The sequence below is a fragment of the Phoxinus phoxinus genome, assembly GCF_949152265.1.
Source record: "Phoxinus phoxinus genome assembly, chromosome: 6".
Lineage (NCBI taxonomy): Eukaryota > Metazoa > Chordata > Actinopteri > Cypriniformes > Leuciscidae > Phoxinus > Phoxinus phoxinus.
In genome coordinates, this window is record NC_136881.1 from 9644002 (window position 1) to 9671224 (window position 27223).

At 38.9% G+C, this 27223-nt stretch overlaps 2 protein-coding genes across 2 annotated transcripts; one reads left to right on the forward strand and one right to left on the reverse strand.

Moving 5' to 3' along the window:
- Positions 1-101: 101 nt before the first annotated feature.
- On the forward strand, positions 102-7701 carry LOC307000964 (uncharacterized protein C4orf54-like). The gene is made up of 2 exons (XM_079617003.1): positions 102-4419; positions 6743-7701. Exon 1 carries the CDS (start codon positions 226-228, stop codon positions 4411-4413), a length of 4188 nt encoding a protein of 1395 aa, XP_079473129.1. The 5' UTR covers positions 102-225; the 3' UTR covers positions 4414-4419; positions 6743-7701.
- Positions 7702-12900: 5199 nt separating this feature from the next.
- On the reverse strand, positions 12901-26878 carry mttp (microsomal triglyceride transfer protein). Its single transcript, XM_079615164.1, has 18 exons — positions 26709-26878; positions 25362-25549; positions 24085-24228; positions 23858-23965; positions 23654-23770; positions 23438-23577; positions 23205-23355; positions 22745-22902; positions 21126-21294; positions 20841-20948; positions 19885-20097; positions 19593-19804; positions 19405-19502; positions 18123-18244; positions 17809-18036; positions 16434-16558; positions 14273-14443; positions 12901-14175 (listed from the first exon to the last, which is right to left on the reverse strand). The coding sequence occupies exons 1-18, from the start codon at positions 26767-26769 to the stop codon at positions 14028-14030; spliced, it is 2661 nt and encodes an 886-aa protein (XP_079471290.1). The 5' UTR covers positions 26770-26878; the 3' UTR covers positions 12901-14027.
- Positions 26879-27223: the final 345 nt, after the last annotated feature.

A 27223-nucleotide genomic window follows, 5' to 3' on the forward strand; every position in this document is an offset into this window, starting at 1 on the left:
AGAGACTATGCCCCTCTCTCTCTCTCTCTCTCTCTCTCTCTCTCTCTCTCTCTCTCTCTCCTCCCTCTGTCGTCGCAGTGTCTCCCCTCGCTCACTTGTCACTTTCCCCTCGCGCACAGGTCCAGTCACACACTCACACACACACATACACCCACACAAACCTTACTACGGTCCGGTGTCAGAAGCAACACCACTGATCTCCGTGCGGGACGCCGTTAAGAGCAGATGGAGACACTTCAAACGGCCGTCGCGAGCAGAGAGGACACCGGACCGTTGAAAAAGCCGCTGGCAGACACGAAAGATCACTGCAACAGTGGCGATCACAGCGAAACAAATTATGTAGACCTGGGCAATCCACCGGACATGAAGTCAGACAGCACAAAGACTGTAAAAGTCACTTTCACAGGTGAAGGGAACCAGCTGGCAATATTTAAATGTAAAGGCGATGCATCCATCTCCGGGATTAAGAGTCCTGGGGAGCGAGAGGAGAATGAAAATGCAGACACAAGTTCATCGAAAGAATGTCACGAGGGAAAGTGCCATTCTGAGAGACTTTCTGAAAAGCGCGTTCCGCTAATAAATGATTATGTGGACGCGGGGTCGGATGTAAAGACCGAAGATTCAAAATCGGCGTCGTTTGAAACGGAGGAGTTGCAATACACCGACATGTACCTGAACAGTCGCTGCGAATCAAAAGACAGCAAGAGCGCAGCAGATGTAGAGGCACACTATATAACGACGCACGAGATCCAGCTAACGGAGTTAGATCACGATGTGGATTACGAGTTTGGTCGCGGATCCTGCTTGGATTTCGAGGATGATAATCTGGTATATTCATTTGTTGACTATGCATCATTTGAAAGTGACGAGACGACTCTCGGTAGAATCCAAAGCAAGTCCAAGGGCAATAAAGTCCCGCCGACTTCACGCGCAGCGAAGCTTTCCGCCACAGGTGCTCTGGTCAGCACCGAAAGCGAACTTTGGGAATCCGATAAATGTGCCAGCTCGGATGAAGGCGGCGGCGGACAGCTTGGAAATTCGTCGGGACATATTCACCTGTCAATCAAAACGTCTTCGCGCGCGATCAACGACCCTGCCAGTGTTTTAGGTCAGAGGAATGTCCGCTTTCACAGCAGACGTGCAGGTGAGCGGAGTCATTATTCATTCAGAAGCTCTGACTCCAAAAGCGAGACCCTGTTTGACCGCTACTTTATCCCACCCCCGGGTCGCCAGCACCTCGCGAGCAAACAGAGGGGGAAAGACATCAACGAATATTCCAGTGGCGCGTCCAGTTCCGTCAGCGAACTGGATGATGCCGATAAAGAGGTGCGTAATCTCACCGCGCGTTCCTTCCGGAGTTTGGCTTGTCCTTACTTTGATGCCATAAATTTGAGCAGCTCGAGTGAGTCCTCAATGTCAGAACGTGGGCTAAGTATTAACAAATGGTCCGCTTTCGTCGACTTAAATTACGGCAATTTGACACGTGAGGCGCACAAGAACTCTACGCCTATTTTTGAGGCAAATAAAAGCGCCGAGTGTACAACAATAAAAGACGTGGTTCAAACCAATACGCATAGTCCTCAAACTAAAATAGTGTCGCTGAAAAATAACTTGAACTCTCAGCAGGCGTCTAAGAAAATAGAGATTCGAAGCAAACCTGGTGAAACCATCACACTGACTGAAACCTTGAACTTCGGCTGTAATGTTGGATCAGGAATACCTGCGCGCGAGAGGCGCGCGAAACGCGCGATGAATGCCATAATGTCACGTTCCACAGCTGATGTTACTGGCACCACGCCAACCAAGGAGGAGTGTGAAGCAGAAAGTCCCCTCGGTGAAACCTTGGAAGATGCCCACAAGAAAGCCATCTTCGCCTCTAGTATTTTGAAAAATGTAATTTCCAAGAAAATGCAGTTTGAGCAAGAGCGTAAAATGGAAAGAGGTGAAATAAGTGATACGTATCCTGTGGCATCAGTGTGTCCTCACTCTAAAGATTGTAAAGAGACTGTAAAGAGCGTACAAAGACAGACTTCAGAAACGGCATCAGGACACTCTCAAGAGGAACTCGGGGATGCAACAGACCAGCCACAAGAGAACCCGAGTTCCCATGCTGCTGAAATCACTGAGTCACCCTGTGACCCAGAAATTACCCCTAGCGAACCACTAAAGACTCCTTTGACCCCCAGCCAAAAAAGTGCGTTCAAATCCTGGAAAGATGGAGAGCAGGAAGCACAAGGAGAATCTCAGTGTGCACTGGAGGAGGAGGAGACGCTGCTAGACACCTCAATTAGACCTGTGATGGAAAGCAGGGAAAGTGTTGAGGGCGAGAGTAGTAAGATGATTAAGATGTCTCACTTGTATGTCCCTAGCTCGCAGCTTATGCCTAAGGAAAAGGAAGCTGCTGGGCTTTCATTACATAATCTGAAAGTGACTGGAGATCTTGCAGAGTCAGATGGGGGAGGGTGTGGAAAACTGAGCTCTGGCCAGCTCCCTTGCTCAGCGGACACAGACCAAACCTCACAGTGTCAAAAGGTGCCCGAAATCAAAATACACCTTCGAAGTGTCAAAGAAAACAAAAGCGATCAGTTTAATATCACCAGTTTGTTAACACCTAATATTCATCACAATGCCAGCACGAAAAAGGCGACAAGCGAATCTAAAAGCCATTTGTTGACCATATCGGACAGAGTACCGCATTTTATGGTAAGGGATATTAGAGATAGTAAATGTAAGTTCCAGACTCCTATTCATCAGGTTAGGGACGTGCGCAAATTGGTAAAAAGCTCATATCGGTTTGTAGCAATAGAAAATGCTTGCGCTTCTTCAGGGACGGCATCCACAGCATTACGAGAGGAGAGCAAACCCGTTAATAGGGGACCTGACAAAAAAACATTTCCTACACCAATGGTAATAAAATGCCAGTCTGTGAACACAAACAATGCCACAAAACCCTCCGAGCCTGTTAACATGGGCGAGAGTGTGGCTGAAACATCAAGATTATCCCTAAATCTCTCCTCTGAGTGGGCTGCTAAAAGTGCCTTACCCAGAGTGCCATGCGCTAAGCAGCCTCTCACTGAACAGCCAGAGTTTAGCTTAAAAATCGACGCTAAAGCGGCAAAACAAAAATCTGAAAAAGCAACAGACAGCAGCGAGAAGAAACCAGAGTCGAAGTTTTCAAATCAAATAGCGCTTGAAAAGTTAAAGGCAGCTGTGAAAACTATGGAGCAACTATATGTTTTCGATAGGAACGAATGGAAGCGCAAAACGCAAGCGCCGCGACCAATCACAGACAGCCACGTGCTGTCGCTCATCACACGAGAGGAGCAAGGAGTCACGACCAAAACGGACTTTGAGAACGAATTTGGGAAAGCGGACACCAGCTCGCAGCTGCACGCTGAAAAGTTGACCACCAGCACTCGAGGTTGCGTTGATGAGGATAAATTATGTATGCCAACCAGTTCTCACGGTCAGGAACACACGGCTAAATCAGGAGCCCAAAGGACAGAGTCTTTCAGTGACAAGTGCGTATTTAGTCTAGGCAGTAACCTCAAAGCACCTAACCGTACAAACACAGTGAATGATAGCGCTCACCAAATGTTTTCTAGCAGAAACTATACATTTAAATCTCATAAAGCACCTTTGTCGGTGAAAATCTGTCCTTCTAAATCAAAAAGTGAGGAAAAGCACCAGAAAGAGCACCAGCAGCCAGACTCTGACAATTACCTAACAATCCCTGTTAAAGCTCACGCTTCAGATTCAAAACCCTCACACGCATTTGGCTCCGCCCAGTCTCACCCAAACCCTTCCCATCAGCCCCTGCAACGCTCACCTATTGTAATGGAGTCTTGGTCCCCTGAAAGTCCGACGGCCATGATTTATCACCACGCCGTGCCCCTGCCGGCTGTACCTGCTGCTCAACCCCGGCTACTCTGCCTCACACCCCCCGCAGACCTCTCACCTCCTCACATCCAGCGCAAGCTGCTGCTGGACCCCACCACAGGCCAGTACTACTTAGTGGACACGCCTGTGCCCATGCAGCCAGCCGCCCAGCGGTTTTACCATCCTGAGAGTGGACAGTACTTGGACATTCCTTTATCACTCACGCCAGTACCTGTGTCAGTCTCGCCGGTCGCCCTCGGTCCTGCGGCAGCCTATCCCCCCACATACTTGGTCTACCCCTCGACCCTGCTGCCGCCCCACCCGCACCCGGCCCCTCAGTCCCGCTCGTCCACCTGCTCAGAGGCCGAGGATGCGGTCGAGACGGGCAGCATGTATCTGGTACCTCCAGGCACCGGAGTACCCAGCAGTACCACCAAACCTGTCATCAGTATTACATCTCAGCAAGGTGCCCGTATTGTTGCTCCTCCCTCCTTTGATGGCACAACCATGAGCTTTGTGGTGGAGCATCGATAACGGAAGGTAGGTAACCACTGCATGGCGGTGTGTGTGTGTGGGTGTATACAGTAAAATAAATATGAATATCAAATAAACTAACACTTCTTTAAAAGTAATGATGCCTTCTCGGAAGCTTACCAAAAAGTCTAAAATTATTAAGTTATCAATTTGTTGTTGAAAATTAAGACAAAAAGTAGAAAAGCTTTTTACAAAAATAAGTTTTAAATTATAAAATAATTAATTTGCTTTTAAAAAGTTACGACAAAAAGTATGGCTTAATTTACTAAAAAAAATTAATGTGATTCTAAAATGCAGTTTTATTTTTGGATGCACTTTTTTCCCCCATACATTTTCAAGTGTGGTGTAGCCTAATTCTTTTTGAAAACAATGAATCTGTATTAAATCCCAACCAACCTGAGTGTCATTGTTATACTGTATACACACACAGACGCTTCTAGGCAAAAAATAAATAAAAATGGGCCAAGCCTGGGTTCAAATATGGACTCTGACCAGGCTTAAAACATGAGCCTGATGAACTTGAACTTGACACTACTCGTCTTTGCGATTTGGACAGGAGCATTGTCTTGTTGAAAAATAACATCTGATCATTCCAACTTTTTATTAATGGAATTCTGCAGTAATCTCCTGCACTCCAAAGCATTCAATGAGTCTTCACATTGAAGTATCTCACCAATACCAGCAGCTAAACGCCACTCAATGACACTCTTCCTCCATGCTTCACTATAGTAGAGATGCATTTATTATTATATTTCTCAGCAGATTTTCAAAGACAGCACTTCAGCACTTGTATTTCAGTTGTGATTCATCACTCACAGTCCACACACAACTTCCCATATTCTGCCAAAAACTTTATTCTGTCTTTGATGCTTTTGTGGGACAGCAATAATTACATTAAAGTTTACAGACCAATAAGACAATTATTGTCTTATTGTAAAAGTGTTTAGCCAGTCCCATTTTTTTACGTGTGTGTGTGTGTGTGTGTGTGTGTGTGTGTGTGTGTGTGTGTGTGTGTGTGTGTGTGTGTGTGTGTGTGTGTGTGTGTGTGTGTGTGTACAGTATATATTAATGAAAAGTTTAGCCTTGTTGGATGTTTTTTTTTTTAAATGATTTTTCAGTATGTGTGTGAGATTTATTGACATTTGCATTATCACCAGTAACACGTTCGATTGGATTTTTCCACTTGTCTTCAAACAAATCAAAGCAGCTTGCCAAAGGATAGTACAAGTAAGCAAAATAAAGAGTGGCAAGTGAATAACTTGTTTAGGTAAGATAAGGAAGAAATATTGAGAGGAACCAAAACTCATGACTTTTACATTAACTTAATTTTGCAAACCAAAAATTTTTTTTAATGAGTGTTGACGTCATTTAAAAAATATATTTTTCGAAGTTTATTTTATGATGCACATCGACAAAATCATAGAAATACCAAACACTGACAACTATTGCTGGCACTTGACAGTATGCATGTGTGAGTGTGAGCTGGAGCGTGTCTGTGTGTGTGGAAAGGTCAGCGGGCGAGTAAAGTATTTGTTGTGCTGAGGCAGTAGGATGACAGCTGCTGGGGCCGATCAGAGGGCCTACTCGCTGCAGCAGGGTCAAACCTTTTTATAGAGAGAGACAGTGAGAGGGACCTTCGTATGTGAACTTTTGAGATTCTACAGTTTGCTGCATTACTGGCTGCAACGATGAAATTGACTAAATATTGGAAATCTATTATTCTCATTCAGAATTTCTCTCTTCTTTTATTATAAAATGCATTTCATCTATGAGTGTTTCTTCAATTATGAACACCTTTGTGTCGAAGGGGTTGCTTTAAAAACAGCTTTAACGGTCATTTTAATCACAACTAACACTTTTTTTCTGGATGACATTTCTTTAAAATAGAAAAATATTGTGAAAGGATCTAGCTGTATTTTTGTCAAATTATTTACAAAAGCAAAACTATTATTTAACTGTCTAGGATACATACAATTCTAGCTAATAGATCAGCCTATAAGAAAGAGTATTTTTTATTGGATTTAAAAAAGAAATTCCATCACAGGTGCTATTAAATGCAATATAAAATTTTAGATTTGCATTTGTTGGTAAAATAAAAACAACACAATATTAAATATATGAATTCAGAATGTAAGTCCACTGTTGGACATTTTTAGCAAATGAAATTTAATAAGAATAGTTTTCATTTGATACCACGGGACCAAAAGTGTGCACAGAAACCCTTATGTGTAAGCTACAGTATTAGATAGATTTATATTCATTAGTAGACAATTATTCATTGATATTTATTGTTTCTTTGATTAGTCTATTCTCTTCTTTTCCTTCTCAGGATGGTCTTTATGTCTGTCGGAGTTTGTCCTCCTCCCACTTCATCAAAAAGAATTCCTTAGAAATGTTTCAACAGTTTCCCACATGTCTTCATCAATTCCTGGTGTTGCCTCCTGATCTGTGACTTTTGTAACGTTCAAAAGCTAAAGATGAAACATTTTGAAGCAGTTTTTACAAACTTATGTAACAGTTGCTGTAGTCTGTAGACTTTTTGAGGCAAATTTTTTTTTTTTGCCCATCCAGCCTTCTTGAAGCGCCGCATAATAAGGGAAGATGTTGCTTTTCCAGTTTTCATTTTATTGTATGTATAAAGTGTTTGTATTTTTATATTTTTATGGACTCCTTTTTACCTACCTGTAGTAGGTAGTAGCAAGTTCTGATTGAGTAAAGCATGGCTTGTGTGAAAGAGAGAGAAACAGAGATGGAGAAAGAGAAACTGTGTGTGTGTGTGTGTGTGTGTGTGTGTGTGTGTGTGTGTGTGTGTGTGTGTGTGTGTGTGTGTGTGTGTGTGTGTGTGTGTGTGTGTGTGTGTGTGTGTGTGTGTGTGTGAGAGAGAGAGAGAGAGAGAGAGAGAGAGAGAGAGAGAGAGAGACGGAACAAACAGTGTGTCTGTTTCCTCTTACTGTGATGAGAATTATGGTTATAGTAATGGATCATTGGAGGGTTCTGTATACCGTCAATGTATGATAATCATGCTGTTATAATCAAACTGAAAACATTGTACTTTTAAAAAGTAATTCACTACTGTCTCAATTACCTCAGTTTGCAGTGCAGGCATGTCGCTATCTCATGGTATTTTGCCTCCACAGTATTATACTCCTTTTGCTTTTGTTCTGTTTTACCCTTTCTTTTCCATCATCTGTCTTCCCTGTTCATTTTCTTTTTGTCCATTTTGTTACATTGAAAATGTATTAAAGGTATATGGATCTGCTGGCCAATCTATGTACCAATTTTAGAAGGAGCGCATTGTTATTTTTGTCAGTGTTAAATATCTTTATTAATGTGATATTTACATTAATTCCATAAAGATGATGACGCTTGGTTTAAATTTCATATAATAATCAAAAAATCCAACTAAACACTTAAAAACATTGATCTAACTTTATAAAATTATGAAGTATTAGATGCCTATTAAATCATGCCTAACACAAATAAGGACACATGCTTAATAAATTATAGGCCTAATACTTATTTGATATACTTAGTCATATGGTACTTATTTATGATACATTCTTGCTATATGCTGAGGAGTATTTTGAAAATTTTACTGAGTAAAATGAGTATTTGATTGACTCTTCATTTAGTGGAACATGTACGTCATTGCACTATTAAAATCACTTATACGTCTAGGTCCAGTGATGTTAATAGTGCACGGGTAACATTGGAGGAATCTATTGGCCCACTCAGCTGCCTTTTGTAAGGGCAGTTAAAAAGATTACCTAGCCGTTGTATGTTCTGTTAATCGGTTGAGAGTACTTTTTTTTTTTTTTTTTAAAAGTAGAATCAACTTGGATTCAACCAGTCATTTCAACTTAAATTACAGTAAATTTACTAATTTTTGAAGCTTGTTTTACTTAAAAAAAGATAAATTGCTTAACTTTTTTTTTGGATGATTTAAAGCAATGTTAAAACATTTTGTCATAACTTATTGATCATATAATTTTTACAGCATGGATGGCATTTCATAATTTTGTTTTGATGGCACTGTATGCACTCAAAACAAATACACTTTAGAGGGAAATAGCATAGGCTACATGAAAGTCATGTGCTTTTAGGCTAACGTTATATATTGTAAAAGAAAAAGAAAAGTGCTTTATGTGGTATAATATAGCCTAAATGACCTGGTTTTATTAAAGTCCAAAATATGAAATTGATCTTTAGGTAACAATTGCTTCCACTTCTTACAGAGTGAAGAAAGCAATAGCCTATGAAGTGGTATCATCTTGAACTGGTTTTATTGAAGTAAAACAAATATGAAATTGATCTTTAAGGTAACAATTGGTGACAATTTAATAAGTAGCCTAGGCTATAATTTAATGTGTCCGCTCATTTCTGGCACTCGTCCTGAGAGAATACTCTTCAGATTTTATGATGGTGGTCACTATTCCCTCGCGGATTTGATGTACTACATCATGTACCCTTTCTCACACCCTCGTATAGTGCTGTTGACCTCAAAAGGCCTTCAATCTTCAACAGAAACAGATAGTTGTTGTGGGGCCCGTTTGATTTACACAGCTGGCGGAGGGTCATTTGACATGATGCCAGCGTGCTAGGTAAGTTTTCCGTGAGCTCCTGAAACTTCACCCGCCAGAGGCATTAGCTCGAGCTGACAGTTTGTGCGTTTGTTTACGCGGTCGCCATGGCAGCAGCGCCAGTGACAGACACGCACGCTCAGCTGCTGTCCTCCGCGCGATAGGAATGTCCGCGAGAGCGCAGTTGTTGGTTCTCAGTTGCCAGCCGCCCCCAAGCGGAACTCCAAGTGTTATTCAAAACGTTTGACCTGCAACAGTTGCGTGAGTTCATAAGAAGTGAGCTTTCGTATAAAGCGCTTATTGTCTTTGTTGTGCACACTTATCTGCATTTAATTATAATTGAAGGTCAGATAAAAACGGAATGGGAGTTATTAGTTTGTACTTTGGGCATCTCTCTTAAAAATAAAGGCTCTTTATTGGCATTTATGAGCCCATAAATAACCTTTAACATCCATAGAACCTTTCCATTGCACAATAAAAAAATGAATAAGAAAAAAGGTTCTTTAGATTTTTAATATGTCGTTCACACTAAGATATACTATATATTTTTTCAACTGTTCACTGAAAGGTTCCTTATGGAACCAATGTTTTTTTTTTCTATGGCACCACTACAAAAGAAAAACACTTTTTTTTAAAGTAACTTTATTTTTAAGAGTGTAAATGCTAAAAAAAATGATACATTTTAAAGTTTATTCATCCAAAATGTACATCTTCATATTTACATGGTTTTGTAAAATAAAACACTCATTCAGTGCAATGCCAAAATGGCAGATGTAGTCTTATCAGTGGTGGGCCGTCAGGGCCAGCAAGGCCTTCTCTGCTGGCCTAAACATTATCAGAATCACTGACTTGAACTTTAATATATATATTTTATGAATTGAGTATTACATGATTCCCAATAGTCCATTCTCGTAATGTCATAGCTTTTCTCTTGGTTGCGCTGCTTCCAGTAGTGTATGTTTATTTTAGCGCTTTTATCCAATCATATTTCTGTCATCATGTGTTGCCATGGTCAAATATATCTGCCTCGAGGCCTTCAGAATCGATAGTGCGGGCGCCTGTAGCTTAAAATGAATGGCAATGAAACTGTTGCTTTAACCAATCAGATAATCAGTCAGATTTAATAAGCCAATCAGATTTCGAGTTGAATGCACCGGGGCCATCTAGCAGGCATACAATAACGTAAGCATTTTCACGCCCTTTGATTGGATGGTCAGAGCGCGTATTATAACTGGTAGTCAGAGCTAGCTAAACGCATCAGTAGCGAACTGTGTAAACTAAAATATATTCCTGTAGATTTAATAGTTTTTCAACCCACAAATTAATGTTTCTTTCCTTCCTCGACCACCAGCAGGTTCAAACCTACCGGAAAAAATCCCTTATTCAGCTTTATTCACCTTACGCAGAGTCTCGGATCTCTATCGATCTGTCCGGGTAAAAACAGAACTGACTGCAATGTAACGTTATGCCAGGACTGATTTTGAAGCCAAAAGTCGCGCTGATCTCATTGATATCGTTCAAAAATCTGTGTGAGAGCTTGTGTCGGCTGTAACGTTACACATCATCATGTTTTGCGGTGTTTTCCCGGTTTACTGCTTCTGTCGAGCAGACACTCGCAGCACTAAAGCGAATTAAAACTTATGCCAGAAATACGTCGGGACAGACTCGACTTTCAGCACTTTATAGCCTCGATGGCAATAGAAAAGGTTGTTGGGACTGAAACGCACAGACAACCTGAACATCCAAGTAATTTAAGTCTTTTTGAGGAAAGAAATTAGAATGGATTTTGTATTTAAAAAAAATAGGCAGTAGTTTTGGTGAGTATAATGCATTTTTTGCCCCCGTTTTTGTCCGTGCATAATATTTTCTTCCTAATTTTTCTTGTAAATTTATGATCGAAGCAACTTCTTTTTTCAAACATTAATACTATTGTAACCATTGAAGGACAAGACAAGTGAGTTTCCTTTTCTGAATTTATAATCAGAACGCAAGAACCATGCACTGTAGCCTACACTTTAAAGCCGAACGCACTCGCTCGTTTCTCTCTACCCAGCCTTTCCCGAACTCACCACATTAACCCTATAACTGCCGGTGCAAAATAAAAACAGGAATTTCACTGTTTTTCGTTATTAATTCAGGTTGGACATCACTGAAGGCCTATGTGTGAAATGCACGGCCCGCCACTGAGTCTTATGAAAAACTATTTATTATATAAACACCTGCAAATTTGAGAAGTAATGAATTCAATAAAACAATATAAAAGTGTGTGAATTGGGAGATAGCTGATAGGTAAGCTAAGGCCTGTTGTCCCTAAATATGTCCCACATACTGTTAAAGGTAGGGCAATTTTTTAAGCGGCTAGCAATAGCAAGCTAACTTTGAAAGCATAAGATCCTACCCTCCCCAGAGCGTCTGCAAAGCCATGTTTCCCTTAAAAACACATGGATTAGAAACACACCACAACGCCGTTAAACTACGTCACCTCATGTCTCAAAGCACATAACATTACAATAATAATCTTTTAATAATTATCTCTTCCAAATTACAGGTGTGATAGCAAAAGCTTGTTTTGGTTCTGGAGGAACTGTAAAAGGTGGCTGCTGTTTCGGTTGCGGTGCTCTGTGACTGGCGTCTGTCTAAAGCCCTATTCGCACTGGATTAGTATTATCTGGGGACCTCGTGTGATTTAGAAATGATCCACCCACGCCACATCTGAATTTCGTGTGGCGCATTCGCATGGGATAAGCGAAGCCTGTGATTTTACTCGAATTTACTGACTTATCTCCCGGATATGATGTCAATAGGCTGTTGCTTGGAAATGTCTTGTTATTATAGGTCTAGCTGTATGATCATAAACAGAAGAATGTTCCTTACTTACCACATGCTGCTATTCATGACATTCATCTCCATCTAATCATTCTTTTTGTTTTTGCTCTTCTGATGGTTTTCAGCTTTCTCTTTCTGCAAATTGTAAAGTTGTATGGTGTATAGCGATATGACCCAGCACCCAAAATACTATCAAAACACTCCAACCAGCCTCCATTCTTTGCGAAAAGATGGATAAAAAAAAGCACACAAGAAATAAAAACCTTATAAACGACCCCGCCAAATCACAGAGACGCCGATTCGCACAGGACTAATATTATCACAGGACCTCTGTGTTCGGCAAAATATGGTAGGTCATTTGCGGGGGAATTTTTACTTTATAAATTACAGACATTGCCGATTCTCACGGGATTAAGATCAAAGACAACCTCCGTAATTATTACAAATGAATAGATGTCACCTACTTATACCGTGCGAATAGAGCTAAACTCATGTATATCATGAAACGCGCGGACGTCTGCGCGAGCACAGCAGGTGCACTGAGGTGTGAAAATACATACGCTGACAGGCAGGTAGGACATTGTATTGATTGGACGAACATTTTATTACCCTACACCTACAACCACAGACAATATAATTATACATTTAGACCACTTAACTTAGTGATTGCTATCAAGATGTGAAGAGACTTTCAACCAGTATAACAAAATCGCCAACCCTGCCTTTAACTTTCTGTTTCAGCTTTAGACAAGCTTTTTATTTTTACTTGGATACTTTTTCAACTTTATACTTGTTGTTCTCAGTACTATTAAAAACATATGTCAACTTTACTTCTCAGCAATCTGTCAACCCATAGATTTATTTTGTTTAAAAAAAAAATTCAGATATGCTGAAAAAAAGGAGCTTTCAATTCAATTAGTCTGCATTCATCCCAATTTTAGCTTAATGAAACCTCGGTAGACAATATTATATACAAAGGAATGGATTGACACTGTACATACTAATAGTTAAAGATATTCATTATTAAAAGTTACACTTTCAATGACATTAACACCAAAAAGACGACAAAGAAAATCCAAAAAAAAAAAGACTTTATTCATGGTTGATTATCTTCCCATGTACAAGACTGCCATAAATATTCTCAAGAATGTAAACATCTGGTGTAATCATGAAAACCAGACAGCATGAACTGCCTGTGGAGGGATGAAGTGTGTCAGAAAGCCCTCTGATTAAATAAATAACACAGTCGCACCTCAAATACACAGTCCTGTTATAATGCTATAATGTTACAATTTATAAATATCTAACTTTCGCTTTTATGGGGTTGAATAATTATTTCACATGATGAGAGTGCCATTGGTTATCCTGACAAAAAATGTATACATTCCTCACATTTATAAAAAATGGACAAAAAACATGAATTGAATTTGTGCTGATCATTCTCAAATGTATAAAACAGGGCTGGACTTATTGTAAGGACTTTAATATACTCTTAAAAATAAAGGTTCTTTATGCCAATCAATGGTTCAAATAACATCCAAGGAAACTTTTTTTTTTTGCTGCACAAAATGTTCTTTAGAGTGGAAAGGGTTTATTTAGATCAATAAAGGAATACACAATTCTGTCACTAATTACTCACCCTCATTGTTCCAAACCCTTCCGTTCACCATCGGGACACAAATGAAGATATTTCTGTCCCTCCATTGACAGACTATGCAACTACCACTTTGACGTTCCTTTGAGGTTCGGTTGAGATCCTGTTTATGTTCGCTGATCTATGTTTTACGATCTCTTTATGGACTTTTTGAAGCGTCAAAGTGTTAGCTGTCAATGGAGGGACAGAAATCTTTCAGATTTCATCAAAAAGATTTTCATTTGTGTTCCGAAGATGCACGTAAGTCTTTCAGGATTGGAACGGAGTAATAAATAATTTTTGGGTGAACTACCCCTTTAAAATGCTCTTCACGGTAATAAAAAAAATGGTTCTTTTAAGAACTGTTTACTAAAAGATTCTTTGGCAAACCCAAAATGGTTCTTCTATGGCATCACTGCACAAAACACCCCTTGGAACCTTAATTTTTAAGTGTCCACGTGTCCAACAGGTTTTAGCACATACAGTCACAGCAAAACATACTTGTACAGAGTGGTTGTCTGTGTGAAAACCTTTTACATTTGCTAATTAAAGCATCCAGTGCGGTTCCAGCTGCTCTACCAGGCCTGCTCAAAGACTTTCTTGCACATGTTAGAGTTCTCCTGGTGCAGTGGAAACTCTGAGCCCGGCACCAGCTGATCTCTGCTCCTCTTTGAGGAGAATGTCTGTCCTGAAGGTAGCTTCTCCTGCTTGGACACCATCTCTCTAGAGTGCATTAGAAGCAAAACAGGTTAGTAGTGTTCATTTAACACATTGTCAAATGTTATATGATTGTAACCTAGAATCTGTTGTTGATGGATACCTGAATGGGAAAGTGGTTTTGTCCATCTGCATGCAGACGAGGAAGGGGTACTCGGAGAACTGCACGGTAGTGATGAAGTCCAGGGTGGCTTCTGTCTCAAAACCTACTTCCACTCCAGCGCTTGCAAAGTCCATATCCACTGTCACGTTTCCAATGACGACCAGAGCTCCCCTGCACACAATGTCAAGGATGAGCTTAGCAAGAACACTAAAAACTCTAAAGGCCCGTTCACACCAAGAACGATAACTATATTAGCGTCCACACCAACGAACGATAACGCTCTGTTTATGATAAGTGTGTGCTGCAGTTTTGTCGTCGTTTCTCTGTGCCGTTATTGTTATAGTCGTGGTGTGGACTCTGCTATATTCTTTAATATTTAGAATGGTTTTTAGAACTATGTCTTTATCGTTATAGTTAGCGTCCTTGCATGGTGTGACTGTGAACAAACCTTAAGAAACCACACAGTAAAAATTACTCATTTTTTAAAACTTAATCCACTATTCTAAAAGCTTTCAGGGACAGTAATGCGTCTCTGTGCAGATTTTATATTTTTATTAATTAATTGATTTAGAAAAAGAAAAGTTGAACCAACAAACAGAGTAGCGGTACAATTGTTCAAATATGCTCTTGCCAGTTTAATTTAGGCTGATTGGAAACATAATAACAAACTTAAAATACATTTAATTATTTTCATTAACTGAAATAAAGCTGAAATAAAATAAAATATACATATTAGATTTTTTTTTAAAAACGTAAAAATAAGAAATCTTGCCTTGGCAGCTAACGGAAATAAAATAAGTTTAGGTTGAAGTACTAAAATGACTAAAACTAAAACAGAATGTAAATTTTAAGCAAAATATAAATAGTACTAAAATAACAACTAAATGATTATAGTTACAAAACTAGAGTTTCCCTTAGGGTCATACCTTTGGATGTGCACAACTTGATTCTGCTGTATCTCAGCTGTATTTATGTCTGGACTTTCCGTGTTTAACATCTCATTCTTCCTACAGCACTTGACACGGCGAACAATTTGTAATAGAGATTTATTGCCTCGGTCTCTGCTGAGTCAGTTTTGGTGTTTGGGCTCACATATCACATGAGACAGTCTGGCTCCATGCTTTCAACCTCCACCTTAAATGATCTGTTGAACATGGCTGCCCGTGATGAGTGGGCTGATTGGAGGCATGCTAATCTTGTGCGCCCAAGAGAGCTGTGGTTGATTACGTTTCTAAACATAACCCGCTTGTGTCTGACTACGTGTGTCTGTGTGCGTAACTATCTTTCTATCTATCGGTTTCCCCGCTTCAGTGTGCCCGCACGCACATGTGTTTACGTATTAGGTTGTCTGTCTGTCAGTAAGTCTTTGTCTGTCTACTTTTGTGTGTGTGTGTGTGTGTGCGTGTGTGTGTGTGTGTGTGTGTGTGTGCTTTCAGAGAAGGTAAAGCTTGCCTCCCTGATCCATACACCTGCCCCTGCCTGTCCTGAGGGCTGGCAGATGTAGAAAAGCAGATGCCACCCAGAAATACCCATCATGAAACAAAGAACAGCAAACCCGCAGCACTAAATATAAGGTAAAAAAGAGACATTTCCTCATACAGTAAAAACGTGGGAGTATTTTGTCTTAAACAACATGGAATCAGTTCAAATGTAAAGATACAAGAAATATCTAAAAATCTGTCACTGAGAGCATTTGGTTTCTCACAATCGATATCATAACCTAATTTTACCCTCAACCCCTGATCTTTTACTCCTACCACAGCATCTTTCCATTGCCCTCATTTCCCGCCTGTCTCATTTTAGCCAAGTCGCTGTTGCTTGCATCCACAAACTAACAGTAAGCAAGCAGGTGCAGTTGTGGCTAAAGATGTGGATTAGCATCGAATCTCTCTGAAGGATTAATGATGTTATAATAAGATGCACCGGCATCATATTTACTGTCATTCGAAAAACCGAGTGAAGAAAAACATCTGGCAGTGGCTTCTAAGTAGGCAAAGTAAGTAGTTGATTTTATCAAAACCAACTTTGCATTCAAAGCAAACTAGGGTGAAATGTCTTGCATAAGGTCATCATGGGTCGTTGTCCCATGTGGGGTTCATTTTAATCTGAATGCACGACACTATTCCCATTCAAGGATGTCGTTTAAAAAGAAGAAATTCACCTGTTGTTGACGCTCGTCTTAGACTCTCTGTACCATAAGCTGAACTCCATCCCTCCAGAGATATCGATGGCCAGACCGCCTTGGAACTCAGCACTGGCTCGTAGACCAGACTGAAGAGGAATCACCTTCAAAGAAAGTACAACATTTTTACTTTTAGGCCCGATTTCACAGACAGGGCTTAGACTAAGCCAGGATTAAGCCTTAGGTCAATTAGGACATTTAAGTGGCTTTAATAAATGTGCCTTAAAAAAAAAACCTTACTGATGTGACAAAATAATGGCACTGCTTTATTTTAAGATATGTCAGTGCAAGTTGCTTTCAGTTAAAACAGCGCAAACATGCATTTTAGTCTGGGACTAGGCTTACACCTTGTCTGTGAAACCGGGGGATAGTAACATATTTTTATACTGTACATAAGAAAGAAATCTATTTATATTGTACATGTTTATGTGTTAATATTTTTAACATTATACACTACCGGTCATAACGTCTGGGTTTATAAAAGATTTTTTTTATAATTTTGAAAGACTTACCAAGGCTGCATTTATTTGATCACAGTAAAAACAGTAATATTGGGAAATAATATTACAAATGAAAAAAAACTGTTTTCTATTTTAATATATTTTAAAATGTAATTTATTCCTGTGATGGCAAAGCTAATGTTTTTTAGCAGTATTACTTTTAATATTTTTGTGGAAATCCTGTTCTTTTTTTTAAGTATTCTTTGATAAATAGAGAGTTCAAAAGAATTTATTTGAAAGCATTTATTTGAAATAGAAGTTTAATGTAAAAGTCTTTACTATCACTCTTAAATAACATCTTATTGACTGCAAATTCTTGACATTTATATATATATGTATATATAAAATGTTACTATCACTCTTAAATAACATCTTACTGACTGCAATTTCTTGACATTTATATCATATATATATATATAAATGTCAAGAATTTGCAGTCAGTAAGATGTTAAGAGTGATAGTAAAGACTTTTACATTGTTACATAAAAGTTCTATTTTTATAAATGTGTTAGGATTTTTAACATTATACACTACCGTTCATAACGTCTGGGTTTATAAAATATTTTTTGTCAGTATATATATATATATATATATATATGTGCAGGAAATTACACCGTTATTATATAGTCACACTTTCAAACCATGCTAACTAAGTGTTTCAAATAATTTCCATCATTCACTTTCAGAATGCAGCACTGGCCCCGTAATCTGTCCCACAAATGTCACACACTGCCCCCAGGCTGTCAGGCAATGCTAATTGATTGCAGAACATCTGCTGCATGTGTCAGATCTACTATGGACAGTGATGAGTCAAGCGTCTCTTCTGTAAGTGCATATTAAGCTGAATGTCATACCTGTGAGTGGTCTGTCAGCAGAATAAGGCCCTTCACCACATTGACCGGATCTCCAGACATAGAGAACATCTTGGACATCAGGTCACTGTAGCCCTTGAAGAAGGTCACTGGTCGGAGCTGAACATCGAACAGAAGAGCAGACATGCCAGCAAAAGACTCCAGTTCTTCTTCTCCTTCATCCGCCGTGGCTGCGATTAGAGACTCTAGACCTTGGGCTTCAATTGTCACCTGGAAATCAGAATGCACAGGTGAATATCAGCACACACAATGCATGCTAATAATGGCATATGCTGTACAACACTGTGTTATGGTACCTGGAGGCCATGAAGGAGGGCACTGTTGCTCTGACCATAAATGTTCATGTTGCTTCTCCTCAATACGCCTGAGCCAGAGTACAGGATGTCCAAATTGTAGGTGCAAGTTACATCAGCAGTTCCTGATGAAAGAAAAGATATATATACTACAGACACTGCTACAAGACAGATACAAGATGTTTATCTTTTTAAAAAAAAATTAGTTTTAAACATGCTAGGTTGTTCTGTGGTTACTGTACAGTCTCAATGATACAGTGTCAGTAATTATTATTATTTTTTTTTTAATGTAATACTTTTTTAAGATGCATTAAATTGATCAAAAGTGACTGTAAAGACGTTTATAACGTTATAAAATATTTATATTCAAAATAAATGACACTTTCAATTAATAAAAAATATTGAGCAGCTCAACATTGATAACAATAAGTAGCTGTAATGTTAATAATAAGTAATGTAATAAGTAATGTAATGTAATAAGTAATGTTTCTTGAGCAGCAAATCAGCATTGAATGATTCCAGAAGGATCATGTGACACTGAAGACTGGAGTAATGATGCTGAAAATTCAGCTTTGCCATCACAGGAAGAAATTTAATTACAATAGAAAATAGTTATTTTAAAATTGTAATTATATTTAAAAATAGTACTGTTTTTACTGTATTTTTTTTAACAAATAAATGCAGCCTTGGTGAGCATAAGATACTTTTTTCAAAAACTTGAAATCATCTCACTGACCCCAAACTTTTAATCAGTAGTGTATATTAATATGTATATATTAATGTAACTGAGGAATTTATTTATATTTTTTCAATTGTTTTATCATCCATCCTTTCATTATAGCTTGATTTTAAAAAAAGCTTGATTTTTTTTATATTATATATTTGTAATACTTCAATCATTCTCAGAAAAAATTGGTACAAAAGTTGTCACTGGGGTGGTACTGTTTTAAAAGATGCTAATATGTACACTTTAGGTGTTAGTACATTTAGGCCCAGTTTCACAGACAGGGCTTAGACTAAGCCAGGATTAGGACATTTAAATTAGGACATTTAGGTATCTTTTATAAACGTGCCTTAGAAAAAAACATTACTGGTGTGCACTAATATGCACCTTTTAGTGGTAAATCAAGTACAAAGATGAACGGGGACCACTCAGAGATAGTTTTTGTACCTTTGTTTCTGAGAGTGATGCAGACTTCGTGTCAGGTATCATTATATAAATATAACAGTGTCATAGATTTAAGTTTAAAAGTTAAGAGCGGGTATAAGAGATGAGTTCACTTACGTGCCATGAAGCCTGAAAAAGCAGATGATGACCCAGCCTTCGAGAATCTGTCATAGTTGTGGGAAACCATGTCCTTCATCACTTGTTGTACCAATTTACTGCAAACCAGACATATGAATTTTAATCAAACAAGTCTCACATAGCAGGGTCTTGATTTAGAGATTGAAGAATGCATTTAGTGAACCCACCAGGCCGGCATCTCGAAGCGCAATATGTCCTGGACTTTAGACAGCATGTATTTGTTCATCTCATGCGGCAGGTGTCCGATGGAGAGCAGAACGTTCTTCACCTCCATATAGGATGGACTACTGCTCATAATCAAATCAGCTGCCGCGGCACGAACGTTCTTCTCGTAAATACGCTGGTTCTGATGGTATATGCGGTTCACTGTCTTTTTCACCTGTGGAAATAGAGTGTTAAATGTTTTGAAGAGTAGTTTTGTGCCCCTCTAGATAAGCTGATGGGGGATTGATGATGTACCTCTGGTGTGATGAGCTTAGGGTCGTATCTCTGCAGCGCTGTGATGGCAATGGTGCTATACGCTCCCACCTCCGACTCAGCATATTTGGCAAGAAGAGGAACACTCTCCGGCAGAAGAGCGTTCTTCAGTGCTAGCAGGTACATCTGAACCTCAGACTCCACCTGAGTGCTGTCGGGCCCTGCCAACAGCAGCTCTTTCACCTTCAGCACTGTCTGCACATCGAACACAAGACAAACACACTCAGGCAGGTTGAATTACTGAAAGATTAAGATGCTGATTCAGATGTAGTTTATAATGCAAGCGCGGTTTAATGTATTAAATGTTTCTGAGAGTGCTGAGATATTGTTATTTGTAGCAGAAAGCGTAACCAAATTATTTTATCTACTTAGATACTTAGATTAGATACATAATACATTCATATATTTTTTGTCCACTTATATGAATGATATGTGAACAATCATGCGTATGTAGATTAAAGGAACACGCCGACTTTTTGGGACTTTAGCTTATTCACCATATCCCACAGAGTTAGATAAGTCCAACCCTTTTCATCTCCGTGGGTGCCGTAACTCTGTCTGACCACCGCTAGCCTAGCTTAGCACAAAGACTGGAGGTAAACGGCTCCAGCTAGCATACTGCTCCCAATAAGTGACAAAATAATGCCAACATTTTCCTATTTACATTTTGTGATTTGTATAGTCACAGCGTGTACTAATAACAAGGTCACATGAGACACAGCCATCTTGCAACCTAAGCTAGCGGTGGTCAGGCAGAGTTACGGCACGAAGTTACGGATGAAAGGGGTATGTATCGACTTATCTAACTCTTGGGGATACGGTGAATAAGCTAAAGTCCCAAAAAGTCGGCATGTTCCTTTAAATTGCAATTTATATGACTCAATCAAATACTTCAATAGAAGTGAATATGAATAATATTCTGATGTGTGCGGACTCACCGGTATTTCACATGCTCCTTTTAGACAGAGTTTCCTGAGCAGAGCTCCCATGATGATTACAACCGACTCCTTAATATCTGAGCTGCCAATCTTTCCTTTAGACACATCCTAGACGGGAACAAAGATAGAATAATTTATGAAAATTATTAACATTACATATACATGTGTGTGTGTGTGTGTGCGTCTGTGTCTTAAAAATATATTTTTCAGGGTGATAGTCACAGTGAGGAGGCTCTAAATTCAGATGTAAAGTCAGATATGAGAGCAATAATGCATGTGTCTTACCAGCAGGGACTGAAGCATGGTCTCTGTCGGGTGGGAGGCAAAACCACATGCGTACAGAAAGCGCTCCTGAAGCACTAAACCTTCCTTCTTGCTGAAGTCCAGGAACTCAAGAATGGCTGAGAGAGAAGATGGAGTCTGCGCTGATGTGACTGCATCCACCAGCTGAGGCCTAGAAAGGTGAAACTATGTAAACTGGCAGTCTAAAAAAGCAGTAAAGAGGCAGGACAACAACAATGGCTGCTATTTTCTGAGTATATAGTGAAAGTGACATGTGAAGGCCATATGGTAACCCATATTTGGAATGTATCCTCTGCATTTAACCCATCCAAGTTAGTGCACACACACATTAGGAGTACTGAGTAGGGATGACACACTGCAAGAATCGAACCAGCAACCTTGGGTTACCACTCTGACTCTCTAACCATTAGGCAACGACTGTAGCCATGGTTATTGCTTCAGTGTCACATAATCCTTCAGAAATCATTCTTAATATGCTGATCATAACTCTGTATCTCAGATATCATTAGGAATGACCATTTACCCAGCTACCAAACTAAATATGTTTATTTAAATATGTAACGTTTTGCCTAATGTTCTCTGAACGTTCAAAACATATATATTTTTGAATTTTTTAAAAAGGTTTCTTGGTTATGCGAATGCTTCAAGAGAACATTCCATTTGATCATTTTATCGAACTTTACTTGAATGTTCAATATACATTCTGAAACCAGTAGTAATACTTTTAAAAAGTTAGACGTCCAACTAAAAACTTTTAGGAAAAAACATTCCGTAAACAATGTTATAAATAATGTTTTTGTGCTTATGTTTTGAAAATGTTATTAAAGATCAGGTTACTTTGAACAAATGTTCTATTAATGTTGCTGAAAGAACCTTGCCAGAATGCTCTGAGAATGTTCCCTGTAGGTAAATATTCATGTAAATACGATATGATGTGATGAAGAAATTACTAAAAGTACGCTGCTAACTATAATTTCAATAACGTGACAGTAGTTCAGCTGTTTTGAAAATAGTGTATAGCTTTTACAGTAACAAGCCTTTTTCTACAAGTAGAGATGTAGCAAAAAACAATGCTTCATCTTTACGGTTTTACAGCCAAGCAAACCAAGGTTAAAGTCAAATGTGATTCTGATTTGTTTTGGTGAATCGGTTCTTTTGTTCATTGTTCAAAAAAAGAAAGAAACAATTCATTGATTCGAGTCTTTGCACACAGAAGTCCACATGAGTCTTTTTTTTTTACGGCAACATTTGAGAGTTGTGCAAGCTGATGACTTCGAGAGAATGAGGTGTTTACTGTTTAGCGTCCTTGTTATTGCACTCGTCTCACATGCCAGCGATCCGGGTTCGAGACCGAATAGGAGCAGGAAGGTTTGTATTGGAGGGTAAGCTTAGGAGGCGGAGCAATGAAGAGAGGTCTGTTATGTCGAGGTCTGTTTGTTTGGGTTGATTAAATGTCAACAATGTTCAACAACGACATTGAGAAATAACATACTGCACCTTTAATGGACACGGCCATTGTAAGTTCGCAAGTGTGCCATTTGGGACAGGGCCTTAGTGTATTAATTAGAAAGAGGGAAATGCAATGAGGAGTTTGGTCTTACAGTGCAGTCTTGCTGCAGTTGCGCAGTACTGTGAGGATCTCTGCCTTGCTGGCTTTGCGCAGGCTGTGTAAGAGCGTGAGGAAGCTTCTCGGGGCTTCTGCTTTAGAGAGTGAGTCCGGCTCCAGCTTAGACCTCACCGCCTTCCATGTGTCCATCAGCTGTTGTACACCAAAACAATGCAATGCACAATTAGATTTCACACATTTCTGTCGGTTTTTAAACAGAACATCACAGTTAAAGGAATAGTTCAACAAAAATGAAAACTATCATTATTTACCCAGCCCAAAATCTATGACTTTCTTGCTTCCAGGGAACACAAAAAAGAGAGTTTTTTGGGAAAGATCTGCGACAGCAAAATGTCTCCTTTTTGTGTGCAAGAAAATCATAAGGAATAACATAAAAGCTGATAAAATGATGACAACAACACCAGATTTATAAGCATAAACACATAGTTGCTCACATTGGGGCATCCCTTGCACTTGACTTTAACTTTCTCCCCTATGACTCCAACAGACATGAGTTTGTCATCCAGAGACTTCACCACACCGGCGACATCTTTACCCGCCGCTTCTGCTGGCCCTACCTCAATCTTTTTAAGCTTCAATGACTGCCTGAGGGAAATGAGAAGATGCTTTAATTTCATCCATTTATTATGCTGATCATGCGTGATAGGTTTTCTCATTTCTTTGGTACCTGGACAGGACTTTAGTTGCAGCTGTATGACGAGCATTGACGGACAAAATGTGTGTTTCTTCAGCATCGGCAGACTTAATGATGCCATTCTCCAGAGTGATTACTGTTTCAGAAGCAGACTTCCCACTGACACCCAATACCTGGAAGAGCGGAGAGGAAAGGTGAAAACGTGCCGGGAATGGTGTGTAAATGAGATAAGATGAGTTTTTGTCTTACTGGGCTGTGAGTGGTGAATCCCGTCTCTTGCATTTTGCAGGAATCTAATTGTTTAGTACGGATCACCTGATCTTTGGTAGCCTTGTACTCAACTAAGCATTTCCCTGAAGCATCAGCCTGCAGATTATGGAGAAAGTATTTTAACAACGAAAAACTTACACACTTTTCACACTTAAGTGGAGAATTTTGATTATCAGACTGTACCTCCATCATCTTCCCGGACTTTAGCTGCATCATTAGCATACTGGCCACACCCCTCTTCAAGTTTTTGATGGTAGCAGGCTCCGCCTTATGGGCATACATGCTTCTGATCTAAGTAAGCAAGAAAAATCACACCAAAAAAATCAAATCACAATGGAAAATATTTAAAAGTTCAAAACTAAAATGGATATGAAACACATTTTTATGACATAATGAAGTGTGTTTGTTACCTTGCCCATCCTCCACAGCACCATGAAGGGCCTCTGAAGTGCCTCAAGCCTGACTTTACCCAGAATGCTTTCTGCTGAGCTGCCGTGGAAGATGTTGTTTTTGCGGGAGTGCTTTCCAGCACTTTCAACTTGAACATTTGAAATCTGAGGATAGGATAGGATAATGTGATGTGCACCAATAGTATTGCTGTTAGCTAAAAAAAAAAAAAAACCTATCTGAAATCAAATAAAATATTAAAAAACACCTTAAACTCATTTTATTTGAACTAGTTGACATGGCAACATTTAATAATAAGAACCATGAAGATACTAAAATAACTAAAACTGAAAACAAGAACTTAAAAACTATATAGACATATTTAAACACTGCATTATTAATGCCAGGCCAGTAGTTGGCGATGTCACTTTGTAAATGAACATAACCTAACGTAATACACATGCGCATGACGTCACCATTCTCACAAATTCGCCTTTTTGTAGGTTTGGAGACGAAAACGGTCGGTATCGTTTTCAAAAACATGCACTTTGAATCCCGTTTTCAAAATTTTGTGATTTCAAGCCCCCAAAACGCAGTTGTCGTGTAAATGAACAGCCAAAGTGCATAAAAAGTTTCCGTTTTTAGTTGAAACCGGTGTCGTGTAACCGTTTCTCAAATAACATTTATTTGCTCACTAGGTTCACATACCCTTTTGAAAAAAAAGTACATTTTAGCATTCAAACACTGCAGGTCATTTGCAATTAAATGAAAACACATTACAGTTTAAATTTATATTAAACGCAATTAGTTGAACTTAAGAGTCCTTTCTTGTCTTGCTTATGTAGGACTTAAGTTCATAATTCTACTGTCTTTGAAATATGGAATGTCTTACAAATAAAATGTGTAATATTTCATATATTTATTGTACATTTAATGTGTAACTTTAAATGTAATATTGAGTAACAAACTGTTTTTAAATTATAATCAAGTTGAAATATGTCACCAAGGCAAAATATTATTAAAATAATGAATGATTTAAAATGTACTTGTAAAAGTGTATTTAAGTGTTAAGACACATCAAAGTGTACTCTCTTTTTGTGCACTTAAGTGTCCTTTTTTTAATTTATTAATATTATATTACCTGAAACTAATTTTTAAAAAATATATATACTTAAGATTTTAAGTACGCTACAAGTACTTTCAATACAAATGTAATTCAATACATTTAGGCACACTTAAATTTCACAAGGGTATGCAATCAAAAAAAGTAGGTACCAATAAAGTACTTTCTCCTCTTTACCTGCACTTGAAGTAGTTGTTCATCCTTGATCTCTGAGTTTCTCCAGATGAGGCTGATGTCCACATCACTGCTGATCCTGAATCCAGCATTCCCCCTAGTGGATCCCGTCGGCCTGTTCAGCCCGACCTCAGCGCTGTAGCTGTATCTGTAGAGTTTGTCATTATCCAGCCGAGGTCCAGCACTCGCACCTGAAAAAACACAAAAATGTCATGCTGTGACACATTCTAGAGCTTCAGCATGTACGACACATGCAGCTGGACTAGAACAAGAGAGGAATGTGAAAGGAGAGAGGCAGGAAGTTGACTGGACATCTCATACACAACCTTAAACCCAGTAATGGATGGGGTGGAAACACAATCTGAAATCTGAATTGAATCCGTAGGTTTTGTACTACTGGGTTTACATACACATGCTCATTTAATTTGGTCAAGAGAAAGCAACATGCAAACCGGAGGCACTCCAGAGGAAGTCCATATAGCCTTTCGCAGCAAAATTAGAGGTAATACAGAAGGAAAAGGAATCTAGTCCTATCTGTAATTGTAGGTGGGTCTCAGATAACAGTGTACTATGAGTTTATAATCCTCAGTTATCTGTAATCCTCATATATTTGATTCATATTCTTTACTTAACCTTTTTTTTCTTCATTTCTTTTTTTCTTTGAATACAAGTCAGAATCATGTATTTCATGTAAAGTTTGTGCAAAATGAAGATACTTTATGACGTTAAAGGGGCAAAAACACTGATAAAAATCCAAAAAGTGCCACACATTGCGATTTAATGCTCTCTGGCCAAACATATTTTGTCTGAATATGTGGTTTTAGGATTGGTGATTCATAAAGTGTTTGATAAACAGTAGTCTCTCTAAAACGAGACCGTTGTCCTCTCTGCCAACACAGTTCAGTCCTGTCCTGAAAACACTGACGTGTCACATTCAGATTGCATCACATCTTCTGATACAGAGATTATGCCCTGATTTTACCTCCTAAAACAACTAAATGTTTTTTTTTATTTAATGTGTAGCTACATTTATGTTTTTTTATTTAAACACACAAAAACAGTTTTTCAGTAATGATACTGATATGATGAGTCTACTTGCAATGATTAGATGAATCTGGGCACAGAATGAATGAAAGTTGTGAGTGACTAACCACAACTCAAGATATTGCAGAGACCTCAGTGAACTGGCTAAACAGTTAAATCGATGTAATATTAAAAGTAGGCCAATTTAAATCTTAAATTTGAAAATATGAGAATAGTTGTTAGCTTTAAACAACAAGCGAACCAACAGGAACGTGCAGCCTAATGTAAATGTTTTTTATATCTTTAGGCTTAAAAAAAATCGCTTACCAAGAGATGAGGTACTTAGAAAGGAGGTCACACACAGTACGAGTCCAGCAAGCCGCAGCATGGTTGGCTCGCTCGTTAGAGGTCTGCGGGCCAGAGAAAGGATGGGTGCCGGGTTCCTTCAGCTCTCTAGCGTTTATCTGGATACGAGGGGCAGACTCCAAACTCCACGCTCCGGTACTAAGTACGTGATAACAGCTAATAATTAACCGACAGAGCTCACTGTGATTTGGTGAATGAACGCTCCCCAGAGACGAGGTTTGATTTTTATAGTTGGGTCCCTCCGGTAGGCCGCATCAATCAGCGGTCATGAACGCGAATGGTGTGAATTGGGAGTTGCTGTCTTATTCATGATGATCAAACGCTCAGGAGAGGATTAGGTCATTTGTTTTGTTTTACTGAATCACATTATATTTATATTGCATTGAACAAATAATGAATGTCCAAAGTTAAAACGACTTTAACCCACACCGAAACACTTAAAATGCAGTCATGTAGCCTATACATATAGGCCTATT

Excerpts from the sequence above, each read along its gene's own strand:
- mttp (XM_079615164.1), bottom strand. The coding sequence starts at position 26,769 with ATGCTGCGGCTTGCTGGACTCGTACTGTGTGTGACCTCCTTTCTAAGT. Across the intron at positions 22,903-23,204 it reads AGTGCAAGGGATGCCCCAAT|CTGATGGACACATGGAAGGC; the intron begins GTGAGCAACTAT and ends GGTGTACAACAG. Across the intron at positions 18,245-19,404 it reads TTTTTCAGGCTTCATGGCAC|GAACTGCTGATGTAACTTGC; the intron begins GTAAGTGAACTC and ends TTCTTTCATCAG.
- LOC307000964 (XM_079617003.1), top strand. The coding sequence starts at position 226 with ATGGAGACACTTCAAACGGCCGTCGCGAGCAGAGAGGACACCGGACCG.